This window comes from Enhydra lutris, unplaced genomic scaffold, assembly GCF_002288905.1.
Source record: "Enhydra lutris kenyoni isolate GAN:26980312 unplaced genomic scaffold, ASM228890v2 scaffoldscaffold14, whole genome shotgun sequence".
In the NCBI taxonomy this organism is placed as follows: Eukaryota; Metazoa; Chordata; class Mammalia; order Carnivora; family Mustelidae; genus Enhydra; species Enhydra lutris.
This window is the reverse complement of record NW_019154098.1, coordinates 38,824,034-38,850,955: the sequence shown is the minus strand read 5'-3', so window position 1 is coordinate 38,850,955 and position 26,922 is coordinate 38,824,034. Positions and strand designations below refer to the sequence as shown.

The 26,922-nt window shown below is 36.6% G+C and overlaps 1 protein-coding gene and 1 pseudogene across 2 annotated transcripts in view; one reads left to right on the top strand and one right to left on the bottom strand.

The window, feature by feature from the left end:
- LOC111146471 (serine/threonine kinase 3) overlaps positions 1-26,922 on the bottom strand; it is a 269,794-nt gene that overhangs the window by 223,892 nt on the left and 18,980 nt on the right. Inside the window, exons 1-2 of one of the 2 annotated variants that reach the window (XM_022502026.1) lie at positions 10,206-10,248; positions 4,342-4,422 (exon numbers count right to left, since the gene is read on the bottom strand). In XM_022502026.1, coding sequence (XP_022357734.1) covers positions 4,342-4,422; positions 10,206-10,219 — 95 coding nt within the window. In that variant the 5' untranslated portion in view covers positions 10,220-10,248. Of the gene's footprint in view, positions 1-4,341; positions 4,423-10,205; positions 10,249-26,922 lie in introns of those variants that run through there. The other variant, XM_022502025.1, reaches the window with a different exon arrangement.
- Positions 21,667-22,099, top strand: LOC111146472 (annotated as a pseudogene).

Here is a 26,922-nt window from a genome sequence, read left to right as displayed (position 1 = left end):
GCATATTGCCCTTTTATGACTGAATAACATTCCACTATATATGTAAATCCTCCCTGACTTATAAAAGTTATGTCTTGCTAAATCCATAATAAATTCAAAATATCACAAGAAAGAAATGCATTTAATACATTTAATCTACTGAACATGGTAGCTTAATCTAGCCCATCTTAAATGTGCTCAGAAAACTTAACGCCAGCCTATAGTTGGGCAAAATCGTCTAACACAAGGCTCATTTTATAATAAAGTATTGAATACTTCATACAATTTGTTGAATACTATGCTGAAAGTGAAAAACAGAACAGCTATATGAACTGCCTAGAGCAATCTATACTTTTAATGCCATTCCGATCAAAATTCCACCGGTATTTTTCAAAGAACTGGAGCAAATAATCCAAAAATTTGTATGGAATCAGAAGAGACCCCGAATCGCTAAGGAAATGTTGAAAAACAAAAATAAAACTGGGGGCATCACGTTACCTGATTTTAAGCTTTACTACAAAGCGGTGATCACCAAGACAGCATGGTACTGGCATAAAAACAGACACATAGACCAGTGGAACAAAGTAGAGAGCCCAGATATGGACCCTCAACTCTATGGTCAAATAATCTTCGACAAAACAGGAAAAAATATACAGTGGAAAAAAGACAGTCTCTTCAATAAATGGTGCTGGGAAAACTGGACAGCTATATGTAGAAGAATGAAACTCGACCATTCTCTTACACCATACACAAAAATAAACTCGAAATGGATAAAATGAGACAGGAATCCATCAGAATCCTAGAGGAGAATATAGGCAGTAACCTCTTCGATATCAGCCACAGCAACTTCTTTCAAGATATGTCTCCAAAGGCAAAGGAAACAAAAGCAAAAATGAACTTTTGAGACTTCATCAAAATCAAAAGCTTCTGCACCGCAAAGGAAACAGTCAACAAAACAAAGAGGCAACCCACGGAATGGTAGAAGGTATTTGCAAATGACAGTATAGACAAAAGGTTGATATCCAGGATCTATAAAGAACTCCTCAAACTCAACACACACAAAACAGACAATCATATCAAAAAATCGGCAGAAGATATGAACAGACACTTCTCCAATGAAGACATACAAATGGCTATCAGACACATAAAAAAATGTTCATCATCACTAGCCATCAGGGAGATTCAAATTAAAACCACATTGAGATACCACCTTACACCACTTAGAATGGCCAAAATTAGCAAGACAGGAAACAACATGTGTTGGAGGGGATGTGGAGAAAGGGGAACCCTCTTACACTGTTGGTGGGAATGAAAGTTGGTGCAGCCACTTTGGAGAACAGTGTGGAGATTCCTCAACAAATTAAAAATAGAGCTTCCCTATGACCCTGCAATTGCACTACTGGGTATTTACCCCAAAGATACAGATGTAGTGAAAAGAAGGGCCATCTGTACCCCAACGTTTATAGCAGCCATGGCCACGGTCGCCAAACTGTGGAAAGAACCAAGATGCCCTTCAACGGACGAATGGATAAGGGAGATGTGGTCCATATACACCATGGAGTATTATGCCTCCATCAGAAAGGAGGAACACCCAACTTTTGTAGCAACATGGATGGGACTGGAAGAGATTATGCTGAGTGAAATAAGTCAAGCAGAGAGAGTCAATTGTCATATGGTTTCACTTATTTGTGGAGCATAACAAATAGCATGGAGGACAAGGGGAGTTAGAGAGGAGAAGGGAGTTGAGGGAAATTGGAAGGGGAGGTGAACCATGAGAGACTATGGACTCTGAAAAACAATCTGAGGGTTTTGAAGGGGCAGGGGGTGGGAGGTTGGGGGAACTAGGTGGGTACTGGAGAGGGCACGGATTGCATGGAGCACTGCGTGTGGTGCAAAAACAATGAATACTGTTACACTGAAAATAAATTTTAAAAATTAAAAAAAAAAAGAACAGCTATATGAGCACGAAATTGTTGCGTATCAATTGTTTACCTTCATTTGCATGGCTAAATAAGAGATGTGGCATATTTCTGCTGCCCACTACCACAAGAAGGGTATCATACTATAGATCATTAGCCCAGGAAAGATTAAAATTCAAAATCGACATATGGTTTCTACTGAATGTGTATGACTTCTGCACCATCATAAAGTTGAAAACTCATAAATCAAACCATGTAAGTTGTGGACTATCTGTATATACCACATTTTCTTTATCCACTCAACCATCAATAGAACACTTATATTGTTTCCATGTAAATAGTGGTGCAGTGAACATAGGTGCAAATATCTCTTCAAGACAGTGACTTTGTTTCCTTTATATACTGATCATATGATAGTTCTATTTTTAATATTTTGAAGAACTTCCATACTGTTTTCTATAGTGGCTGCACCAATGTTCATTCTTACTAACAGTGCACAGCAGTTCCCTGTTCTCCACATTCTCACCAATACTATTTATTTCTTGTCTTTTTGATACTAATATTGTAACAACTGTGAGGTGATACCTCATTGTGGTTATGATTTACATTTCCCTGATGATTAGTGATGTTTCATGTCCCTGCTCACCATATGGATGTATTCTTTGGAAAAACATCTATTCAGATCCTCCACCCATTTTTTAATGGAAATACTTGGATTTTTGCTATTAACATGTATGAGTTCTTTATATGTTTTAGATATTAACCCCTTAACAGATGTATCACTTTTAAATATTTTCTCCCACTCCAGAGACTGCTTTTTCACTTTATTGATGGTTTTCTTCACTGTGAAGAAGTTTTTAGTTCGATGTGGTCACACTTGTTTGTTTTGTTTTGCTTTTGTTGACTTTGCTTTGGGTGTCAAATCCAAAAAGTCATGCCAAGACCAACGTCAAGGAGCTTACTGCCTATGTTTTCTTCTTGGAGTTTTAGGTTTCAGGTCTTACATTCAAGTCTTTAATCCATTTTTTTTTAAAGATTTTATTTATTTATTTGACAGAGAGATCACAAGTAGGCAGAGAGGCAGGCAGGCAGAGAGAGAGAGAGGGAAACAGGCTCCCTGCTGAGCAGAGAGCCCAATGCGGGGCTCAATCCCAGGACCCCGAGATCATGACCTGAGCTGAAGGCAGAGGCTTTAACCCACTGAGCCACCCAAATGCCCCTCTTTTAATCCATTTTTAGCTGATTTTTAGGTATGGTATAAGACAGAGGCCCAGTTTCATTCTTTTACATGTGGCTATCCATTTTTCCCAACATCATTTCTTAAAGAAACTATCCTTTCTCCATTGTATATTCTTGGCACCTTTGTCCTAAATTAATTGGCTATATATACATGGGTTTATTTCTGGGCTATTATGTTTCATTAATGTAGGTATCTGCTTTTATGCCAATACCATACTATTTTGATTACCAGAATTTCATAATATAGTTTTGAAATCAGGGAACATAATACCTCCAGCCTGATTCTGCATTCTTTTTTTTTTTTTTTTTAATTTATTTATTTGACAGACAGAGATCACAAGCAGGCAGAGAGGCAGGCAGAGAGAGAGGAAGGGAAGCAGGCTCCCTGCAGAGCAGAGAGCCTGATGTGGGACTCAATCCCAGGACCCTGGGATCATGACCTGAGCCGAAGGCAGAGGCTTTAACCCACTGAGCCACCCAGGCACCCTTGATTCTGCATTCTCATAACCGCTTTAGCTATTTGGGATCTTCTGTGGTTCCAGACAAATTACACAACTGTTTGTTCTACTTCTGTGAAAAATGCCATTGGTATTTTGTTAGGGATTGCACTGAATCTACACATTGCTTTCGGTAACAGTGATATTTAACAATATGAATGCTCCCAATCTATGAGCACAGAGTATCTTTCCATTTATTTGTTTCTTCAAATTCTTCATCAACATCTTACAGTTTTCAGTAAACAGATCATTCACCTCTCTGGTTAAACTTATCCTAGGTATTTCCTTCTTTTTGATGTAACTATAATGCATTTATTAGTTATTTTATTAATTCTAACAACTTTTTGATGGATTGAGATTTTCTATATATAATATCATGACATCAACAAATAGAGACAGTTTTGATATTTTTATTTCTTTTTCTTTCCTTGTTACTCTAGCTAGGACTTCCCATACTATGTTAAATAAAAGCAGTGAGAGTGTTCATCCGTATCATACACCTGATCTTAGAGAAAAGCTTTCAGTTTTCACCACTGAATACGATGTTTGCTGTGGACATGTCATATATGACCTTTATGATGTTGAGGTGTTTTCCCACTATATTACTACTATTCAACTCAAGAAAATATATACTCTAGTGGAAGATTATATAGTATTTTATAAATTTATCATTACCTAAAGGCTACTTTTGTATTTTTTTTACTTACCCTTCTCCAAGTTTTTCTAATACATCAAAAACTTCTTCAGGCTGCTTAGTCAAACTGTCTTCACTCAGCTTTTTCAGCTTACTGATGAGAAAAAAAAAATAGAAAGAAAATATTTTCCTTAAGACCTTTTATAAAATTTTTGATTTTATTTTTAAGAGGCAATATGTTCACATAGTTCAAAAATAAACAATAAATTTTTAAAAAATAAGGTAAATAAGCCCCTTTCAACGCCTCTTCTTAATCTGCCCAGAAACACCTGAAATAACTAGTTTTATTACCTTCTTATGAAATCTTTATACAAATATGAATATATATTTTTATTTCTCTCCCTTAACACACAAGATAGCATTTTATACACACTCTTTTCTATCCACACTAATAAATACTATGCTGTTTTCACTTAACAACATGTAGCCTATGTTGAAGTACATAGAAAGCATCCTCATTCTTTCTTACATCTATATCCTATACTATTGCAAAGATGTAGCATCTCTTACTCACCAATCAGTTATTTATGGATATCTAAGTTTCCTTTTTCTATTATAAACAACACAGTACTGGATAAATGTGTACATAAGTCAGTTCACACATGTGCCAGTATATCTGCATGATAAAATCCCAGAAGTGAAACTGTGAGGTCCAGAGACCACACATACACCCACACAAAAAATACAGAAGCATATATGTTGACAAACCGGTATATATACTATAGGCATAATCGTATGTCATGACAAATAATGCAATGTAACTAACAAAATCACTATAATAACTATATAATAATTACTGAAGTTATTGATTACATTCTACATTTTATCTACTATAACAGTATGTTATATAAATATATATGTATATTGATAATATTAGCAAACTGCCCTCCAGCGGGCTCGTACCAATTTATTCTCCTACCATTAGTAGATGAGAGAGCCTCTTTTTTACAGTTCCACCAACAAAGTTCTTAACTATATATTTGGATTTTAGTCATATATTAGCTAAGAATTTGTTATTCAGAATAAATTTAATCTTCATCTCTCTTATCATGAGTAAAACAGTATCTTCTAACATTACCACGAAACTAGACCATTTATGCATTTCCTTTGCTCATTTTTCTACTGGTTTTTTGGGTCTTTTTCTTATCTGCACATAAGATAAATTGGCCTTTGTTTAAGTTGCAAATATTTTCACTTGTATTTTGACTTCATTTATGAGGTTTTAGTTTTATACTCTATCTGACTGATTGCTGTAAAAAAATGTGTTTTCATTTTGTTTTGCCTTCTTAAAATCATCTACATGTATGGCATATGCAGATAACTGGAATCAAGATGTGAGAGGGATTATGCACAGTATACTTGATAGAACAAAATCAATACAAATAAAACACCATGCATGAAGAATCAAAAGAATTCAGTATAAACAAGAAAAAGTGACCAGAATATAAAGGTAAGCAGGGTCAGGTTTTTAAAAAGTTTTATAAACCCGTTAAGGAGCTCTATTTAAAAACAATCATTTCCCACATAGAAAATCCGAACAGACCAATTACTAGGAACAAAACTGACCTGATTTAATCAAAACATTACCAAAAAATAAAGGTCTAGGACCAGATGGCTTCACAGGTAAATTCTATCATTTAAAGAATAGTTAATACCTATTCTCTTCAAATTATCACAAGAAACAGTAGAGGAAGAAAAGCTTCCAAATACATTCCACAAGGTCAGCATGACCCTGATACCAAAACCAAAGACGATACAAAAAAAGAAAATGACAGGCCAATTTCCCTGATGAACACAGATGTAAAAATCCTCAACAAAATATTAAACACATACAACAATACATTAAAAAGATCATTCACCATGATCAAGTAGGATTTATTCCAGGGATGCAAGGATGGTTCGATATTCACAAATCAATCAACACGATACACCACATAAACAAAACAAAGGATAAAAATCGTATGATCATCTCAACCAATGCAAAGAAAGCATGGGACAAAATTCACCACCCACTCAAGATAAAAACTCTCAACAAAGTGGGCTTAGAAGGAAATACCTCAACACAATAAAGGCCTTTTATGAAATATCCACAGCTAACATCACAGTTAATAGTGAAAAACTGAGAGCTTTTCCTTCAAGATCAGGAACAAGACAAAGATATCCATCCACTTGCACCACTTTTATTCAACATAGTAGTGGAAATCCAAGCCACAGCAATCAGACAAGAAAAAGAAATAAGAGGCATCCGTATTGGTAAAGAAAAAGTTAAATTGTCACTATTTGCAGGGAACATAAACACTGTACATACAAAATTCTAATGACTCCATAAAAAAACTAATAGAAGTAAGAATGAATTCAGTAAACCTGCAGAACACAAAACTAATACCTAGAAGGTAGCATTTCTATATACTAATAGCAAAGTAGCAAAAAGAAAAATTAAGAAAACACCATTTATAACTGCACCAAAATAGAATAAAATGCCTAGGAACAAACATATCCAAAGAGGTGAAAGACCTATACTTCAAAAACTATAAAGCATTAATTAAAGGAATTAAAGATGACACAAATAGAAAAAAATTCTACACTCATGGATTCAAAGAACAAATATTGTTCAAATGCCCATTCTACCCCAAGCAATCTACAGAGTCAATACAGTCCCAATCAAAATGCCAACAGCATTTTTGTTAAAACTAGAACAAATAATCCTAAATTTGTATGGAACCACAAAAGACAATGAATAGCCAAAACAATCTTGAGAAAGAAGAACAAAGCCAGAGATATCACAATTACACATTTTAAAACTGTAGTAAAACAATAATGGTACCAGCACAGTACACAGACACATAGATCAGTGGAACAGAACAGAAAGCCCAGATAAACTCACAATTGTACAGTCAATTAATCAATGACAAAGGAGGCAAAATGATACAATGGGGAAAAGACAGTCTCTTCAAAAATCTGTGCTGGGAAAACCCCATGGCTACATGTAAAAAATGAAACTAGATCACCTTTTAATACCATACACAAAAATAAACTTGAAATGGATTCAAGATTTAAATGTGAGACCTGAAACCATAAAAATCCTAGAAGAAGGGGCACCTGGGTGGCTCCGTGGGTTTAGCCTCTGCCTTCAGCTCAGGTCATGATCTCAGGGTGCTGGGATCGAGCCCCGCATCAGGCTCTCTGCTCGGTGGGGAGCCTGCTTCCCCCCATCTCTCTTCCTGCCTCTCTGCCTACTTGTGATCTCTGTCTGTCAAATAAATAAATAAAATCTTTAAAAAAAAAAATTCTAGAAGAAAATATAAGCAGTAATTTCTCTGACATTAACCATAGCAACATTTTTCTAGATATGTCAATTTGGCAAGAGAACCAAAAACAAAAATAAACTACTGGGACTACATCAAAATAAAAACCTTTTGCACAGCAAAGGAAACAAATCAACAACAAAAAAAGAGAACCTACTAAATGGAAGAAGATATTTGCAAATGATGTCTCCAATAAGGGGTTAATATACAAACTTAAGAACTTACACAACACCAAAAAATAACAATAATAACAAACAATCTGATTTAAAAATGAGCATAGGATCTGAACAGCCCTTTCTCCAAAGACATTCAGATGACCAACAAGACACATGAAAAGATGCTCAACATCACTAATCATGAGAAATGCAAATCAAAACCACAATGAGGTATCACCTCACACCTGCCAGAATGGCTAAAATCAAAAACTTAAGAAATAATGAGAACTGGCAAGAATACAGCCGAAATACCATATGATCCAGTAATTCTACTACTGAGTATTAACCCAAAGAAAATGAAAACACTAATTCAAAAAAAGAGAGCGGGGCACCTGGGTGGCTCAGTGGGTTAAAGACTCTGCCTTCGGCTCAGGTCATGACCCCAGGGTCCTGGGATGGTCCTGGGATGGAGCCCCGCATTGGGCTCTCTGCTCAGCAGGGAGCCTGCTTCCCTTCCTCTCTCTCCCTGTCTGCCTGTCTGCCTACTTGTGATCTCTGTCTGTCAAATAAACAGAATCTTAAATAAATAAACAAATAAACAAACAAACAAAAAAAGATAGGTACTCCTATGTATATCACAGCATTATTTACAATAGCCAAAATGTGGAAGCAACTTAAGTGTTTATAAGTTTTTGAATGGGTAATGAATATGTGTTATGCGCGCGCACACACACACACACACAAAGAAATATCACATAGGCATAAAAAAAAGTTGAGATGTTGCCATTTCAGATGACATGGATGGACCTAGTGGTTATCATGATAACTTATTTCAAGTCAGGCTGAGAAAGGCAAATATCACATGATTTCACTCATACATGGAATCTTCAAAAAAAAAATGAATAAATAAAAGTCAAAATCAGACCTATAAATAAAAAGAACAAACTGATGGCTATTGGAGGGGACAGGAGTGGGGGGGCTGGGCAAAATGGGTGATGAAGGGTGGAAATACAGGCTTCTAGTTATGGAATGAATAAGTCATGGGAATAAAAAACACAGCATAAGGATTATAGTTGATGATATAATAGTGATATAAGACAAATGATAGCTACACTTGTGGTAGCCACAGCATAATGTATAAACTTGCTGAGCCACTATGTGAACCTATGTGTACTATGTTCATTATGGATACACCTGAAATAATGTAACACTATGTGTCAACAATATTCAAAAAAATAAAAAAAATCACTTCTCCACTAATGCAGTGGAAAGATATAGTAAGCTAAAGTGAGAAGAGAAACTGTAGTTAGGAGCAGATTCAAAATATGGATGCATAGAATACAGTATTAGCAGTAAGAATGAAGGGAAATTATTCAACATATTAAAGAGACATTATCAACAGAAACTGGTTTTGATTAAGTATAATTTGATTAGGAAATATCTAAGAAATAAGGGTCAAAGAGAAAACAGATCTCAGGAAAATATATTTACAAAATCTGGACACAAAGGACGAGAAGGTAGTAACCAGCCATGTTAAAAGCTACTGAAAATTCAAACAATTTCAAGATTTTAAGTGTCTAATACAGAATTTCCACTTCCAACCATAAGCAAGTAGCAGGATGCAGAATTATCGATCTGCAGTAAACTAGAAAACTCAACAAAGCATAGAAAACAACTATTTTCAAACGTTAGGTATCAAGCATGTCAGGACTGAGATTCCTAAGAAAAGGGAAAGATGTAAAATAAGCCCTACTGTCACCCATGCTTTAGATCTAGAGGCTATGCCCAGATTATAACACAGGGAAAGGTAAACTCAAACACAGGCCAATAACTTTGCTGAGTTGAAGAAACAGAGATGGGAGTTTGGGAGGTAATGCAAATAAAATCTGCATCACAGAATACCTGTGAGAAGAGAGCTAGCAGAAAAAGAGTCCTAGCAATCTACATGGGAACTCCTTTAGCTATTTAGCTGAATACCAATCTCTGCATCATTTAAAAAACCTAACAAAATCAATTTCTTAAGAAAAAAAATTACAAGGGAGTTGAAAAAGAACAACTCCCGGAGAACCCATGCGGCTGAGAATCTTTCCCACTAAGAGAAGCTAAGAGAACTCTCACAATACAAAGGTCACCAACAGAGATCCCTCAATGACCTTGTTTTAGAAAGGATACTACATCAACAAAACATAAATTCTACTTTGCATTCTACAAAAAGGAAGTTAAAAACAAGTCTTACAAACACTGAGCCAATCAATAAGGTAACTTAAACTGCATACCAGAACAAGTCTAACTCCTTAAACAACTAAGGAGCCCTCATGATTCTGCCTCATAAAAGAAGTGCTAAAGAGATCTCTAGCCCCTTCCTCCATTTGAGGACACGCAAGGTATCCACTATGAACAAGAAAGAAAGCTTCTACCTTAATATAACCATCCCAGCGCCTTCAACCTTGGACTTCCAAGCTTCCAGAACTGTGAAAAACAAATTTGTTGTTTATAAGGTACCCAGTCTGTGGTGTTTTGTTACAGCAACCTAAACAGACTAAGACAAAAACCCAGTTTGTTTTCTGAAAAGACCAACAAAATTAACAAACCCTTAGCTAGACTTGAGAGAGAGAGAGAAAGAGGAACTCAACTAAAATTAGAAATGAAAGAGGGGACATCAAAAATTCGTGGGTCACAGAAATATAAAGAATTATAAGAGATTACTATGAATAGTTATAAACCAACATATTAGATAACACAGAAGAAATGGTTAAATTCTTAGAAACATATAACCTACCAAGACTGAATCATGAAAAAATTAAAAATCTCAGCAGACCTGTAACTACTAAGGAGACTGAAGCAGTAATCAAAACCATCTCAACAACAACAACAACAAAAAAGCCCAGAACTAAAGCGCTTCACTGGAGAATTCTATCAAACATCAAACATCTAAGGAAGAATTAGCACCAACACTCTCAAACTCTCCCAAAAAACTGCAGAGGAAGGAACACTTACAAACTTACTCTATGAGGCCAGCATTACTATGATACAAAAATAAAACATGAAAAGCACAGATCAATATCCTTAATGAGTATTGATGTAAAAATCCTCAACAAAATACTAGCAAACCAAATTCACAGCACATTAAAAGAATTATATGCCATTACCAAGTGGAATTTATACCAGGAACGTAATAATAGTTCAACAAATAAAAAGTAATAGTTTAGGGGCACCTGACTGGTTCAGTCAGTTAAGCATCTGTCTCCTAATTTCTGCTCAGGTCATGATCTCAGGGTCACTGAGATCAAGACCCCTGCTGGGCTTGTGCCTACTTAGGATTTCCTCTCTCCTTCTGCCACTCATCCCCAGTTCACACTCACTCTCTCTTCCTCTCTCTCTCTCTCTCTCTCTCTCGGAAAAAAAAAAAAGAAAAAAAAAAAGCAATCATTATGAAAACCACATCATCATCTCAATTGATGCAGAAAAGTATTTGGCAAAATGCAACAACCTTCCATGATAAAACAACACTCAACAAATCAGAAATCAAAACTACTCAACATATCACCTTATAACCACTAGGATGGCGCCTATCAAAAGGTAATGAATTTAACAAAAAATTTAATGTTTCTTTTACCACAATTTTATTTTTTTAAATAGGTTCCATGCCTAATGAACTCCCCCCCAAGACTGAGTCACAAGCTCTAAAGACTAAGCCAGCCAGGCATCCCTCTTTTACCACAGTTTTTAAAGAGGTCTTAGTGACTTAAAACAGAAAAAAAAGAAAATTTTCCCCATTTTTTCATTTATTTAAAACTGTTTAAATCAAAAATAAAAACTAATGAGGAGCTAAATAACATATGTATAAGTAAAACATAGGACAAAACAACACAAAGGAAAGGAGATGAAAAACAGAATTGTACTCTTAAAAGGGCCTCATATTATATGTGAAGTTATAGAAAATTATTTAAGAAAGATTTCTGATAAGTTAAAAATTCATATTGTAAACCTTAGAGAAATCACTAAAAACAAAAATCAATGAGGTAACACGAATACATCAACAGTGGAGATAAAATGAAGTAAAAATTACTCTACTGATCCAAAAGGCAAGAAGGGGGAGGGGAGCGCAGAGAGGAACAAAGAACAGATTGTGACAAGTAGAAAAAAATGACAAGACTTTAGATTTAAACTATAATACATCAGGACACTCCCCACTTTTGGTTATGATAGTGTGAAGAGGTTGGCAAATGCTCCTCAAACAAAAACACTGAATAATATCATCAAAATCAACCATTTTGGGATGCCTGGATGGCTCAGTCAGTTAAGCGTCTGCCTTTGGCCCAGGACATGAACCAGGTTCCTGGAAATGAGTCCCACTTTGGGCTCACTGCTCAGTCGGAAGCCTGCTTCTCCCTCTGCCTCTGCCTCCGCCTGCTTGTGCTCTCTCTGTCAAATAAAATCTTCCAAAAAAAAAAAAAAAAAATCAACCAGTTTGTGCCTCAAGAAAATTGACAGTGGTTGAAAATTTCCCAATTTGAAGGCACCTGGGTGGCTCAGTCAGTTAAGCATCTACCTCCAGCTCAGGTCATGATCCCGGGGTCCTGGGACTGAACCCAACACCAGTCTCCCTGCTCAGAGCAAAGGCTGCTTCTCTCTCTCCCACTGCTCCTCCCCACCATGCACATCCACACTCTCTCCTTCCCATAAAAAAATAAAATCTTTTAAAAGACAAAAAACTTCCCAAATTTGACAACATTAATTTATACATGCAAGAAGAAAAACAAATCCCAAGTAAGATAAACACAAAAAGATCCACATCTAGACACACTGTAGTCAAACTGCTAAAAGACAAAAAGTCTTAAGAAAGCAGTAAGAGAAAATGACTCCTCATGAATAGTAGAACAAGAATATGTTTAACAGCCAACTTCTCATCAGAAACCAGGCCAGTCCAAAGATAGTGAAAGGAAACACTCATAGGGCTAATTCTATCTCTAATTCTAAATACAGCAAATTTATCTTCTACAAATGCAGGGGAAATAAGGACATTCCCAGATAAACAAAAACTGAAAAAATCTGTTGCTAGCAGACCTTCTTTATAAAAAATAATAAAGAACTTCTGAATTAAAGGAAATGCCAAATATTTACATAAACATAAAAGATATACTTATCTTGGAAAACATAAGATTATTTTAATCAATAATTATAGTATTATATTATTGAAATTACAACATACTTAGGTATGATATATTTATATATACATATATAAATATAGACATAGATATAAAAGAAAGGGTAAAGAAATGGGGCTCTATTAAAGCAAATTTGTTATATTTTACTGGAATTAAGTCAACCCAAAGTTGATCACAATAAAGAGAAATACTATATTAGACAACTATAGTTGCTCTAAATCCCTAAAGCAACTACTAAGGAAAAACTGGGGGAAAAGTAGTTAACAAAATTCTACTGGTTAATTGCATTAAATATATATGGAGTCAACCAACACCAAAGAAACACAAATATGTTATAAAAACATATTACCAGCAGCTATATGCCAAAAAATTAAGCAATCTGGAAGAAATGGATGCATTCTTAGGGACATATAAACTACCAAAACTGAAATGGGAAGAAAAAGAAAACCTGAACAGACCCACCCATAACCAGCAAGAAAACTAAAGCAGTAATCAAAAATCTCCCCAAAAACAACAGTCCAGGGCCAGATGGCTTCCCAGAGGAATTCTACCAAACATTTAAAGAAGAATTAATACCTATTCTTCTGAAGCTGTTTCAAAAAATAGAAATGGAAGGAAAATTTCCAAACATTTTCTATGAGGTCCCTTGATCCCAAAACCAGACAAAGAACCCACCAAAAAGGAGAATTACAGACCAATATCCCTGACTTACATGGATGTAAAAATTCTCACCAAGTTAATAGCCAATATGATCCAACAGTACATTCAAAAGATAATTCACAATGACCAAGTAGGATTTATTCCTGGGCTGCAAGGGTAGTTCAACAGCCTCAAATCAATCAATGTGATATACACATTAATAAAAGAAAGGACAAGAACCATATGATCCTCTCAATAAATGCAGAAAAAGCATCTGACAAGGTACAGCATCCTTTCTGGTTTTGTTTTGTGTTTTTTTTAAAGATTTGGTTTATTTATTTGACAGAGACACGGCAAGAGAGGGAACACAAGCAGGGTGGGGGTGGAAGGGTCAGAGAAGGAGAGGCAGGCTTCCCACTGAGCGAGGAGCCTGATGTGGGGTTTGATCCTAGGACCCTGGGATCATGACCTGAGGCGAAGGCAGACGCTTAATGACACGCAGGAACCTCACAGCATCCTTTTTTTATTAAAACTCTTCACAGTGTAGGGATAGAGGGAACATACCTTAGTATCATAAAAGTCATATATAAAAAGCCCACAACAAATCTCAGGAACACAGCAGGGACATCTACTCTCACCTCTGTTGTTCAACATAATACTAGAAGTCCTAGTTTCAGCAATCAGACAACAAAAAGAAATAAAAGGCATCCGAATAGGCAAAGAAGAAGTCAAACTCTCACTCTTCACAGATGACATGATATTCTGTGGAAAACCCAAAAGACTCCACCCCAAAATTGCTAAAACTCATTCAGGAATGCAGCAAAGTGGCAGGATATAAAATCAATGCACAGAAATCAGCTGCAGTTCTATATACTAACAATGAGACAGAAGAAAGAGAAATTAAGGAGTCAATCACATTTACAACTGCACCAAAAACTGTAAGATACCTAGGAATAAATCTAACCAAAGAGGCAAAGAAAGAATCAGTACTCGTGAAAATTATAGAACACTCATGAAAGAAATTGAGGAAGACACAAATAAATGGAAAAACATTCCATGCTCATGGATTGGAAGAATAAATATTGCTAAAATGTTATGCTACCTAGAGCAATCTATACATTCAATGCATTCCCTATCAAAATATCATCAACTTTTTTCACAGAGCTGAAACAAATAATCCTAAAATCTGTAAAGAACCAGAAAAGACCCTGAATAGCCAAAGGGATGTTGAAAAAGAAAACCAAAACTGGTGGCATCACAATCCCTAACTTTAAGCTCTATTACAAAGCTGTAATCATCAAGACAGTATGGCACAAAAACAGACACACAGATCAATGGAACAGAATAGAGAACTCAAAAACGGACCCTCAACTCTGCGGTCAACCAATCCTGGACAAAGTAGGAAAGACTATCCAAAGGAAAAAAAGACAGTCTCTTCAAAAAATGTTGGTGGGAAAATTGGACAGCCACATGCAGAAGAATGAAACTGTACTTTTCTTACACCATACACAAAAACAGACTCAAAATGGATGAAAGACTCGAACTGAGATATGAATCTATCAAAATCCTAGAGGAAAATGCAGGCAGCAACCACTGTGACCTCGGCCACAGCAACTTCTTACTAGACATGTCTCCAAAGGCAAGGGAAACAAAAGCAAAAATGAACTACTGGGACTCCATCAAGATAAAGTTTTTGTACAACAAAGGAAACAGTCAACAAAATCAAAAGACAACTAACAGAATGGGAGATGATATTTGTAAATGACATTTCAGATAAAGGGCTAGTATCCAAAGCCTATAATAAACTTATCAAACTCAACACCCAAAGAAGAAATAATCCAATCAAGAAATGGGTAGAAGACATGAAAAGACATTTCTCAAAAAAGGACATCCAAATGGCCAACAGACACATGAAAAAATCCTCCACATCACTTGGCATCAGGGAAATACAAATAAAAACCACAGTGAGATACCACCTCATACCAGTCAGTAATGGCTAAAATTAACCACTCAGGAAACAACAGATGTTTGTGGTGATTCAGTGAAAGGGGTACCCTCCTACATTGTTGGTGAGAACATAAGCTGGTGCAGCCACTCTAAAAAACAGAATGGAAGCTCCTCAGAAATTTGAAAATAGGGGCGCCTGGGTGGCTCAGTGGGTTAAAGCCTCTGCCTTCAGCTCAGGTCATGATCCCAGGGTCCTGGGATAGAGCCCTGCATCTGGCTCTCTGCTTGGCAGGGAGCCTGCCTCCCCCTCTCTCTCTGCCTGCCTCTCTACCTACTTGTGATTTCTGTCTGTCAAATAAATAAATAAAATCTTAAAAAAAAAAAAAGTTGAAAATAGAGCTACCTTATGACCCAGCAAGTGCACTGCTAGGTATTTACACCAAAGATACAAACGTAGTGATCTGAAGGGGCACTGCACGATGCTTATAGCAGCAATGTCCACAACAGCCAAACTATGGAAAGAGCCGAGATGTCCATCGACAGATGAATAGATAAAGGTGTGGTACAAATATATAGATATGTGATGGACAACTACTAAGCCATCAAAAAAATGAAATCTTGCCATTTGCAACAACATGGATGGGACTAGAGGGTGTTACGCTAAGCAAAATAAGTCAATCAAAGAAGGACAATTATCATATGATCTCACTCATATGTGGAATTGAAGAAACAAAACAGAGGATCATAGGGTAAGAGAGGAAAAAATAAAACAAGATGAAATTAAGAGGAAGACAAACCATAAGACTCTTAATCATAAGAAATAAACTGAGGGTTGCTGGAGGGGAGGTGGGTGGGGGATGGACATTAAAGAGGGCACATGATGTAATGAGCACTGGGTATAGGACCGATAAATCACTGACTTCTATCTCTTAAACTAATAAATTATATGTTAATTAATTGAATTTAAATAAAAAATAAAAAATAATTTTAAACAAAGTATGATAAATTCAGTGGAAAAAAAATCTTGAACTTTCTATCAATTGAATTGGACATTTAATTTAATTGTTTGTCAAGTTTGGATCTATTCACCTGAAAGGAATCTTTCACCCAGATTTCTTTTAGAGACTATAAAAGCAAAAATCCCCAGTGTTTTATAAAGAGTAATTAATTTATTATTTTATTCTGTAAGATTCAGTGGACAGTCTTCCCTCCACCCTGTGACTTCAGCTACTGCCAACACCACTGTAAGAACTGTTAAGTGGAAAGCAGATAATTAGTTCCTATTTCCTAGTTCCTTTTAGATCAGAATTTAAATTCTTATCACATTACTTTGTAATTAAGCACTTTATGCTAAACCGAATTCATAGCTTGCTGTGATTAGCATACAAATGGAAGCGAATAATACATTCCTAATTCTCTTTTAAGGATTAAGTTAAACTGTCCATAAACTAATGAGTAATTTAAAAAAATCATGGAATGTCAGTTGCCACAAACTTTTCTACAACTTATGCATTGCTGGAATAGAAATGATTCAGAAGCTCTTTTGTATTAAAGGAACTGTGAAGATCTGAAAAAACTAAATGGATAGTTAACATACAAAATCCTATAAAATAAAAAATAACAGGATGTTTACTTTTAAATTGAAGCTATTGTTTAATATTTATAAAATTATGTGAAAAATAAATGTGAAGAAACTTCAAAAGGAAAAAGGAAAAAATATATATATTTATGGAGTCAAATCATTCCAATTAAAAGAGATTGTGAGATTGGATTAAAAAGGCAAGATCCAACTACACGATATCTACAAAAAACTCACCTTAAATAAAGACACAAAGAGGTTAAATAAAAGACTGGAAAAATACATACCATGTGAAACTAATCAAAACAAAACTGAAGTAGTTGTATTGATATCGGGCAAAGAAGACTGCAGAGAAATTAATGTCAGCAGATAAAGAGGGATATTTCATGATAAAAGGATCAATTTACCAGGAGATATAACAACCCTACACATGTAAGAACCCTAAAACACAGCTTATAAAAACATGGAAAACTAAAAGAATTGAAAAGAAAAAAGGACAAATCCAAAATAATTATTGGAGCTTTCAACTCCTCTCTTAATAATTGATACAGTAAGTTTACAAAAAAGTTTACAGTAAGTTTACAAAAAAAATCAGTAAGGATATAGAAGACAAACAATACTATCAACCAATTAAGTTCTTTATTTCATATCTTTTATTTCTAGCTTCTTTATTTATATAATTTTTTTCAATAATTTCCATTGCTCTCATAAATTCTCCTAACTCTTCACAGGTGTTGTTCACCTGTCACCAGATACTTTTAACACAGTAATCATCGTAACTTCAGAGTCCCTGTATGATAGTTCCAGCATCTGGACCATCTCTGGGTCTGGTTTGGTAGACTATTTCATCTTTTGACAAAGAATCACTTTCCTTGCTTTTGGAGATGTTGTATTATTTCCACTTGAATCCCAGACAGTCTCCCACTCCCCAACCACAAACACAAAAACTGATATAGAATTGCCTAGTCTAAGTGCCTCTGGGGGAACAAAAAAGGCACATACATGATACAGGAATTGTGTCCTAATACACAAAGAATTCTTATCAATAGTAAGACAAAAATCCAAAAATAAAAATGGCAAAAAATATGAGCAGACATTTCACAAAAAAATATACATATAGCTAACAAGCACATGAAAAGAAAAAATACCAACAAATGGCTAATGAGCATATTGTCTCATGAGGGAAATAAAAAATAAAACTACAGTAAGATACCACCACCCCCCCAAAATGTCTAAAATTAAAAAGATAATACTGAGTATTGGTAAGGATATGGAACAAGAGGATCTCTCATACATTGATATTAGAAATGAAAAGTTAGTCACTTTAAAAAAAAGATGAGCAGTTCTTCTAAACTTATTGGCACACACTTATACAATTCTACTTCTAGGCATTTACCTGAGAAAAGAACAAAATGTCCACCAAAGACTTGTACACATATATTCATAGCAGCCTTATTCAAAACAACCAAAAACTAGAAAAAAAAAAATCCAAATGTCCATCAATTAGTAGGTGAATAAACAAACTATGGTAAATCCATACACTAGAGGAGAATACTGAAAGGGTTCTAGTCAAAGCCCCCTCCCCTGCCAAGCTTACAGACAAAACTCATAGGTGTCTGCACTTGGCCCTAATGCTTTGTTTTTCCGAGTCATGGTGCCCCTCCTTCTCAGAAAATAGACCACCACAAAACACATTCTTCTCTAGTAGGACCACAACCCACACCCCAGATAAGCCACAAACAGAGTCCCCCAAGAAACCTGTCACCTCCCGCTCTACCTGGCCAACAGCTGACCACCTCCTCACACACCCTCCTCCCCCGTGGGCACAGCTACAACCCTCTCACATCCTTAAAATCCCTTAAAAGGCCCAGCCTAATAGAAACTTAGGGCCAACATCTCTCCTGATGTCTGGCCTCTCTCCTCCCTTTGAGAGTGAATGAATTCTGTCCTGCTTGTTGCTCTGTGCTTTGTGCAATTCTTTGCCACCCATCTCACTGGCAAAAAAACAAAAAAGAAAAACCTCTGCAAAGATCCCAAATCTCAAAATGATTATTATTGAGCCAAAAAAAATATTTTTTTAAATCAAACTAAAAGAGTAAATTTTATTCTATGTGAATTACATCTCAATAACAATTACAAAAAAAAAAAAGTATCTAAATGTAGTTATAAGGAGGGATGCCTGGGTGGCTCAGTCGGCTAAGCATCTGCCTTAGGCTCAGGCCATGATTCCAGCATGCTGGGATCGAGTCCCACATCAGGCTCCTGGATCAGCGGGGAATCTGCTTCTCCCTCTCCCTCTGCCTGCCGCTCCCTCTGCATGAGCTCTCTGACAAATAAATAATATCTTTAAAAACTAACTAACTAAATAAATGTATGTATGTATGTAGTTGTAAGGAAATTATTCATGATTATAGCAAGAGCAATTTAGTGGCATGGTAAAGGCAGAAGCCAAACTGCAATGGTATGAGACAACAGAATCAAGTGAAGGATAAGTAACAACAATTACGGATCACCCTCCACTATAAGTTTCTGGAAAGGGTAAGTGACTGGAGACAGGAGTTTGAGAAAGAAGATAAAGTCAAACAAACAAAAACCCACTGGAAATGCCTGAATAAGTATAGAGGCTGTTTTGAATGAATTCGTAAAGTAAAGGAAAACTGAAAATACAAGTGACAAGAAGAGTTAACTACCAAAGCATGTCCCTGAAAAGGTTGGAAGGAACGAGATCCAAAGCACATGTGGACGGAACTGACTTAACCTCAAAGGGTTGGGGACACCTTTCTCATTATAATAGGACAAAAGGATGAGCAGACTTAAACAGTAGATTAATGGCAGAAAGCTAAGGGAGCTCTTAGATACTGACTTCTATTTGCTTTAGGAAGCCAGAGGGATATTCATCTACTGTGAGTGAGTAAGTTAAAATCTAAGATTTGAGAATACAGGACCGGATATGAAATAGCCAGAGTAGAGAACAAAAACAAAACAAGACAAAACAAAACACCTCACCAAGTTTAAAAAGATTACTAGATAGCACTGCAGGCTTTTTTGAGGCCTTGTTAGAGAACCATCCATTTAAAATGGCAATTGTTGGGGCACCTGGGTGGCTCAGTCAGCTGGGCATCTGCCTTCAGCTCTGGTCATGATCCCAGGGTCCTGGGATCGAGCCCCACAGTGGGTTCCCTGCTCAGTGGGAAGCCTGCTTCTCCCTCTCTTCCTCTGCCTGCTGCTTCCCCTACTTGTGCTATCTCTCGCTATCAAATAAATAAAAATCTTTAAAAAACAAAATAAATAAATAAAACGGCAATAGTCGAGGTTTCGTATTTTCTTCAGCACTGCTCACAAGTCTTAAAGTATGTAAGGAAAAAGCAAACAGTGGAATCAGGCATTTTGCCAGAGACATGCTGCAGAAGAACAATGACATAAAGGAACTAAAGATACTGGTGAAAGAATGGCTAAGACATGGACCTGATAAGAAAGAAAAAAAGAAAAGAAAAATACGAAGAGGCTAATAAGCAGGGGGAAAGAAAAAAGTAGATACTATGAACCAAAAACCATATACATATTCCTACTAGAAAAAGAGTCAATCTCTTAAATTTTCAAAAATATTCACTACTATGCTTCAGAAAGCAAAGGTGTTTCATGTCCTTCACAGCTAAACAAGCACAAGGAACTCAAAAGGAGCCAAGCACAAGACACAGTGAAGGAGACAGCCGTACACTAACAACTCTCTTTAATACTAAGCCAAAAGGTAATCCAACCACTACATACTTCCTCAGAAGTTACAAACGTTTTCTATAAAGCAGGTTCTTAATCTGGCTTAATTTAAACAAACAAGTCATAGGTCCTCCAAGCGAATCCAGTAAACATGTAATAAGAATTTTCTATTACTTCACAGGTCTCATTTTCTCAACATGTTGGACAATGGAAATGTTACCAGTGTAACTGAGGAAAAAAGATGGTCTCTGGGGTGTTTATCAAGTGAAAACACATGATTTACTTTGGTAAACAATTCCTGTTTTATGTCATTTGTCTTTATTTCCTCTTTCCCTTTCTGGTGTTTTAAGTGAAACTAATCATTTCAATTATGGTTTAATTTTAAATAATTTTTATTTGTCTGCTTTGAAAACCCTTACAGCTAAAAAAAACCAAAAACCTCATAATTAAAAGCCAATTTAAAATACATATACACATACACACACATTTTCCTATTTTATTGCCTTGGCAAACACAATATAATGAGCATAATTTCATCTGAACTTGACATACTATGGTTTTTAACACCTTGGGATTTCATCTTAACTCTATGTTTTTAACCAGAGGTCCAAAAAATTCTTAATTAGTGCCTTTAGAGCACACACTATCCCACGTGTGAGGGAATTTTGTGAAGAACAAGTAATGCACAAGAGATTTCTCTTATGGAACTAGCTAGATAGGGTTTATTACATACGTAAGCAGACATACCCCAGAACTGTCTTATTAAAACAAGTCAGTGGCAGTCATTTCTTGGTGGCATGGGACAGAGTGGTCACTGGCCTACAGAGCAACATGCCTAAGCGTTATTGTGACTACTGATAACTCACGCCTCACGCATGACTTTCCGTCTTTGAGAAAGACACACGCAGAGGCAGGAAACACAAAGATAATGTGAAGACTACTGTCAGAAATTGATGGAAGAGCAGGTTCAGAGCTTCAGCAACAAAACAACCCCCGCATTTCAGTAAGGAAAAATACCTCTGCTCCTCCTCCTACAGATGCAATGATCCAACCTCCCCCCAGTCTCCCTAGTCCTCCTGGCCCTGGGATGATGCCTGCATTCTATATGGGGGGCCCTCCTCTTCCTGGGATGATGCCGGTGGGACCTGCTCCTGGAATGAGACTGTCTATAGGAGGCCACATGCCTGGGTCCCCAATGATGAGACTTCCTGCCCATCCCATGACAATGCCCATGCGGCCAGGAATGACTCGACCAGACAGATAAGGAGAGACAGGAACTTTTTTTTTTTTTTTTAAAGATTTTATTCATTGGACAGTCAGAGATCGCAAGTAGGCAGAGAGGCAGGCAGAGAGAGAGGAAGGGAAGCAGGCTCCCCGCCAAGCAGAGAGCCCGATTCGGGGCTCGATCCCAGGACCCTGAGATCATGACCAGAGCCGAAGGCAAAGGCTTTAACCCACTGAGCCACCCAGGTGCCCCAACAGGAACTTCTTTATATCCATTTTATATTACTTGTTCTACTTCCCCAGGAGACTATGGTGCTGAGACTCTGGATGTTTTCTAATGACATGACAAGGAAAACTTGCTCCCCCTTCCTATCAAAGAGAGAATAGTTTTTGCAGGGGAGTAGTGACCAAAAAAAAGGCGATTTTCATTTTACTGTGAAATGTGAAAATAAAACTGTCAACTGTTTCAGTTAAAAAACAAACAAGTAAGTAGCTAATACTGTCTTTTCCTTTCCTGTCATTTGACTTCTATCTCATAAAGCAGGAGAGAACATAATCTATTATACTGCTGTTGCTAACACCGTAAAAAAAAGCAGTCTTCTCCCACATTGTTTTCAGACATTAGAATTCTTTTTTTTTTTTTTTAGCTACAACCAACTTCTCTAGTAATTCAATATGCAAATGCCCACTTCAATCTTACCCTCATCTACAAATTTATTTATCTCACTTTTGTGTTTCCTGTTCACTTCGGAATTTCTGTTAATATTTTTTCCAAGGTCCCAATACAAAGTTTTTTACATCTTCAATGGGAGGGTGGAGGAATCATTCTATATTCACTAATTTCAGTTTTCTCCGCATTCTCCTCAATATTTTATCATTCAAGAATAAGTTACAAAAAATTACACCAGGGGCACCAGGGTGGCTCAGTTGTTAAGCATCTGCCTTTGGCAAAAAATTCCACCTCAGATAAGAGTATTACAGTGATATACTGTCTAATATGCTTGTCTTTTAGAGATGCATACTGAATTAGTCAAGAAGGCTATGAGGGGCGCCTGGGTGGCTCAGTTGGTTAAGCATCCAACTCTTGATTTCGGCTCATGCCATGACCTCGGGGTCGTGTGACTGAGCCCCATTTGGGGCTCTGTGTTCAGTGTAGATTGTGCTTGTCCCTCTCCCCCTGCTCTTCCCCCAACACCTGCTCACATGCTAATAAATAAATAAAATCTTTAAAAAAAAAAGATAAGATATAATATCTTGAGATTACTTCAAAATACCAAACGGTGAGGGCCATGTATGGAAACACAAATTATGTAAGATTGGCCAGATGTATTAAATTGTTCAACATGGGTGATGGGTACAGAGGTTTATTCTCTCTTCTTTACAAAACTATTTCAAGTTTTCCATAATAAAAAAAAATTTTTTTAAGAGTAAATGGTAGGTTGGGGCGCCTGGGTGGCTCAATGGGTTAAAGCCCAGGGTCCTGGGATCAAGCCCCACCATCGGGCTCTCTGCTCAGTGGGGAGCCTGCTTCCTTTCCTCTCTCTCCGCCTGCCTCTCTACCTACTTGTGATCTTCCTCTGTCTGTCAAATAAATAAATTAAATCTTAAAAAAAAAAAAGAGTAAATGGTAGGAATTAAATGAATTGGCCTAGGAAATAAAAAATTTATATTCCTTGTAAATTATAATAAAATCTAGAAGTAAATTAAATGCCTGAACATATGTTATTAATTAACTATAGAACATCTATTCATGAAATTATCAAGTAGCCACTAAAAATCATCTGTAGAAAACTCACTAACATAAAACAATTGAAAAATATATTGCTAAAAGAAAAAAGGACAGGTTACAAAATAATGAGCACAGAAGTAAATCATGTTCATGTTTTCTTTTAAGCACAGGTGTATCTGCATACATCCATTCACACAAACACACTGGCACCAAACTACCAGTAGACTTTGATTTGTTCAGTGCTATAATTCCCAGCACCAAAAACTGTGCTCTGGACATAAGAGGAATTCAAATATTTGCTGCAGGTAAATATTTTAGGATTCCAAGCACCAAGGTTTAATTGGGGGGGGGGTGTCACTCTATCTTATGCTTTTGTTTCATAAGTTTTCTAAAATAAATATTCATTTTTTTATATAATTGGGGGAAATTTTTAAAATTGTATAAGAAAATTAAAATTTTTCTGCATGACTCAACAATTGTTTCATGAAATGCATTCCATGAAATCATTTTATACACTGAAAAGAAAGGCCTCTTTATATAGGCTGAACTAATAAACTAACCATGACAATCAGAACTAGTAAAATCAGTATCTGTTAATCAGTCTTACTCCTGTGAGTGAATTTTGCAACTGCTTACAAAATACCATCTTTAGAAAAACTAAACTTTTTTTTTTTTTAAGATTTATTTATTTATTGGGATGCCTGGGTTGCTCAGTGGGTTGGGAGTCTGCCTTTGGCTCAGGTCATGATCCAAAGGTCCTGGGATCAAGTCCTGCATAGGGCTACCCACTCGGTGGGGGGCCTGCTTCTCTCTCTGCCTGCCACTCCCCATTTGTACTTTTGTACTTGTTCTCTCTCTCTCTCTCTCTCTGCCAAATAAATAATCTTTTTTTTTTTTTTAATTTGACAGAGAGAGAGAGAGAGAGACAGCATGAGAGGGAGGGGCAGAGCGGGAGGGAAAGAGAATCTCAAGTAGACTCAGTACTCAGTGTGCAGCCTGACATAAGGCTCAACCTCACAACCCTGAGATCATGACCTGAGCTGAAACCAAGAGTCGGTCAGTTGCTTAACTGACTGTGCCACCCAGGCATCCCCCAAAACTAAACTTTCTAAAGTGCATCTTCAAAATGGGTACAAAAACTGACCAAACTGTATTTAAAAATTCATCCATTTATATCCACTTAATATACACTTACTGAATTTGTAGACAATAAGCTACATGCTGGGGTAAGGCAAAGAAAGTTAAGATACAGCCCATGACAACTCAGAACTCCTAATAAAGTAGGAAAGACAGATACATAAGAGCTAAACGAAACATGGGATGCCTGGGTGGCTCAGTGGGTTGAGCCACTGCCTTGGGCTCAGGTCATATCCCGGGGTCCTAGGATCAAGTCCTGCAATGGGCTCCGTGCTCAGCGGAGATCCCGCTTCTCTCTCTGCCTCTGCCTGCCACTCTGCCTGCCTGTGCGTGCGCATGCGCGTGCGTTCCCTCCCTCCCTCTCTCTTCCCCCACACCCTCTGGTAAATAAATAAATAAATAAAATCTTAAAAAAAAAAAAAAGAGCTAAACGAAATGTAATAATAAAAGTAGTTAACATTTATTAGGGCTTTTATTGGCCTTATGCTGAGCACTTAACAAGCATTTTCTCATTTAATCTCTGTAACAACCTTTTTGGTAGCTGTTAAAATATTCTCAGTTTTTAATAAGAAAACTAAAAACTAAATGTTTTTAATAAGAAAACTTTTTAATAAGAAAACTAATAAGAAAATAAGAAGTTAAGTGACTTCGCCAGTCACTAAGTCAATAAATAGCAAAACGAAATCAAACCAACGTCTGTCCAAGAGATAGTATGGAGCCTCTCACTGTTAGGAAGCTAGGAAATATGAAAGCACACTCACTAATTCCCATCTATTACTACCTCAAGTACCATATTTTTAAGGGGGATATTCTTTTATAAGTGTTCCCAGGAATTTCTCATCTTCAAATTAATTAGTTATTTCTACTCTGAAATGTACTATTACAGACACGAAACATGATCTCTTAGAACAGGATTTAACAACTTCATTTTTTCTCCCAAAGCTACAGTATGCACTCAAGAGATTAAACAGATAAACTTGTAGCTTATTTTGTGCTTCTTAAATTCCAAATCACCATACCATATTATATGAGATGATAGATGGTCTAGGCAAATAGCAATTTAAATTATGTTTTAGGAAATGTGGTATGGAGGAACCAAAGAGATGGAGTTCTGAAGTACATTATGGTGATTATGATAATGATAGAATACTGCAAACTGTGTAAGATAAACAACATACTCTTCCTCCAGAGATTTCTTCCCAATCTTCTAAATGTCCTACAAGCCAAATTCCATAATGGAGATAAGAACTAAAAAACTGTAAAACTAGGGCATGGTTTTGTTTCTTGCAACCGAGAAATGTGGTCACAAGGATCCGGGCTTAAAAAGTTAACAGTGTAAATGATAGGAAAGAACAAATTCAAGAGAAATTCTGAAAGAATCATCATTTCTTACTGCATACAAGATAAAAAGATGGGACAGAACCTAACATATCCGCTCAATCACCTAATTTCCATAACCTACACTCTAGACCCAATGGGCTATTCCTTGAAGATCCTGAATTTTCACAGCACACATTTTTCAAAAATCACATAATCACTGTACTACAAAGGACAGATTTGTATAGTTATTTGTACATGATGCAAGATACAGAAGTAATACTTCTATATGTCCATTCTCTCTTACCTGATCTTGTCATTTAACCACTTCTTTTTTTTTTTTTAAAGATTTTATTTATTTATTTGTTAGAGAGAGAGAGAGAGAGAGAGAGAGAGAGCATGAGCACAGGCAGACAGAATGGCAGGCAGAGGCAGAGGGAGAAGCAGGCTCCCCGCTGAGCAAGGAGCCCGATGTGGGACTCGATCCCAGGATGCTGGGATCATGACCTGAGCCGAAGGCAGCCGCTTAACCAACTGAGCCACCCAGGCGTCCCCATTTAACCACTTCTTTAAAGATACACTCAAAAGTCTTCTCTGGAACCTCAGAGATAGCCTTCTGTCCTCTACCACCATCCCTACCCACCTACCCATCCAAACACAAAGAACTAAATCCATTGTCA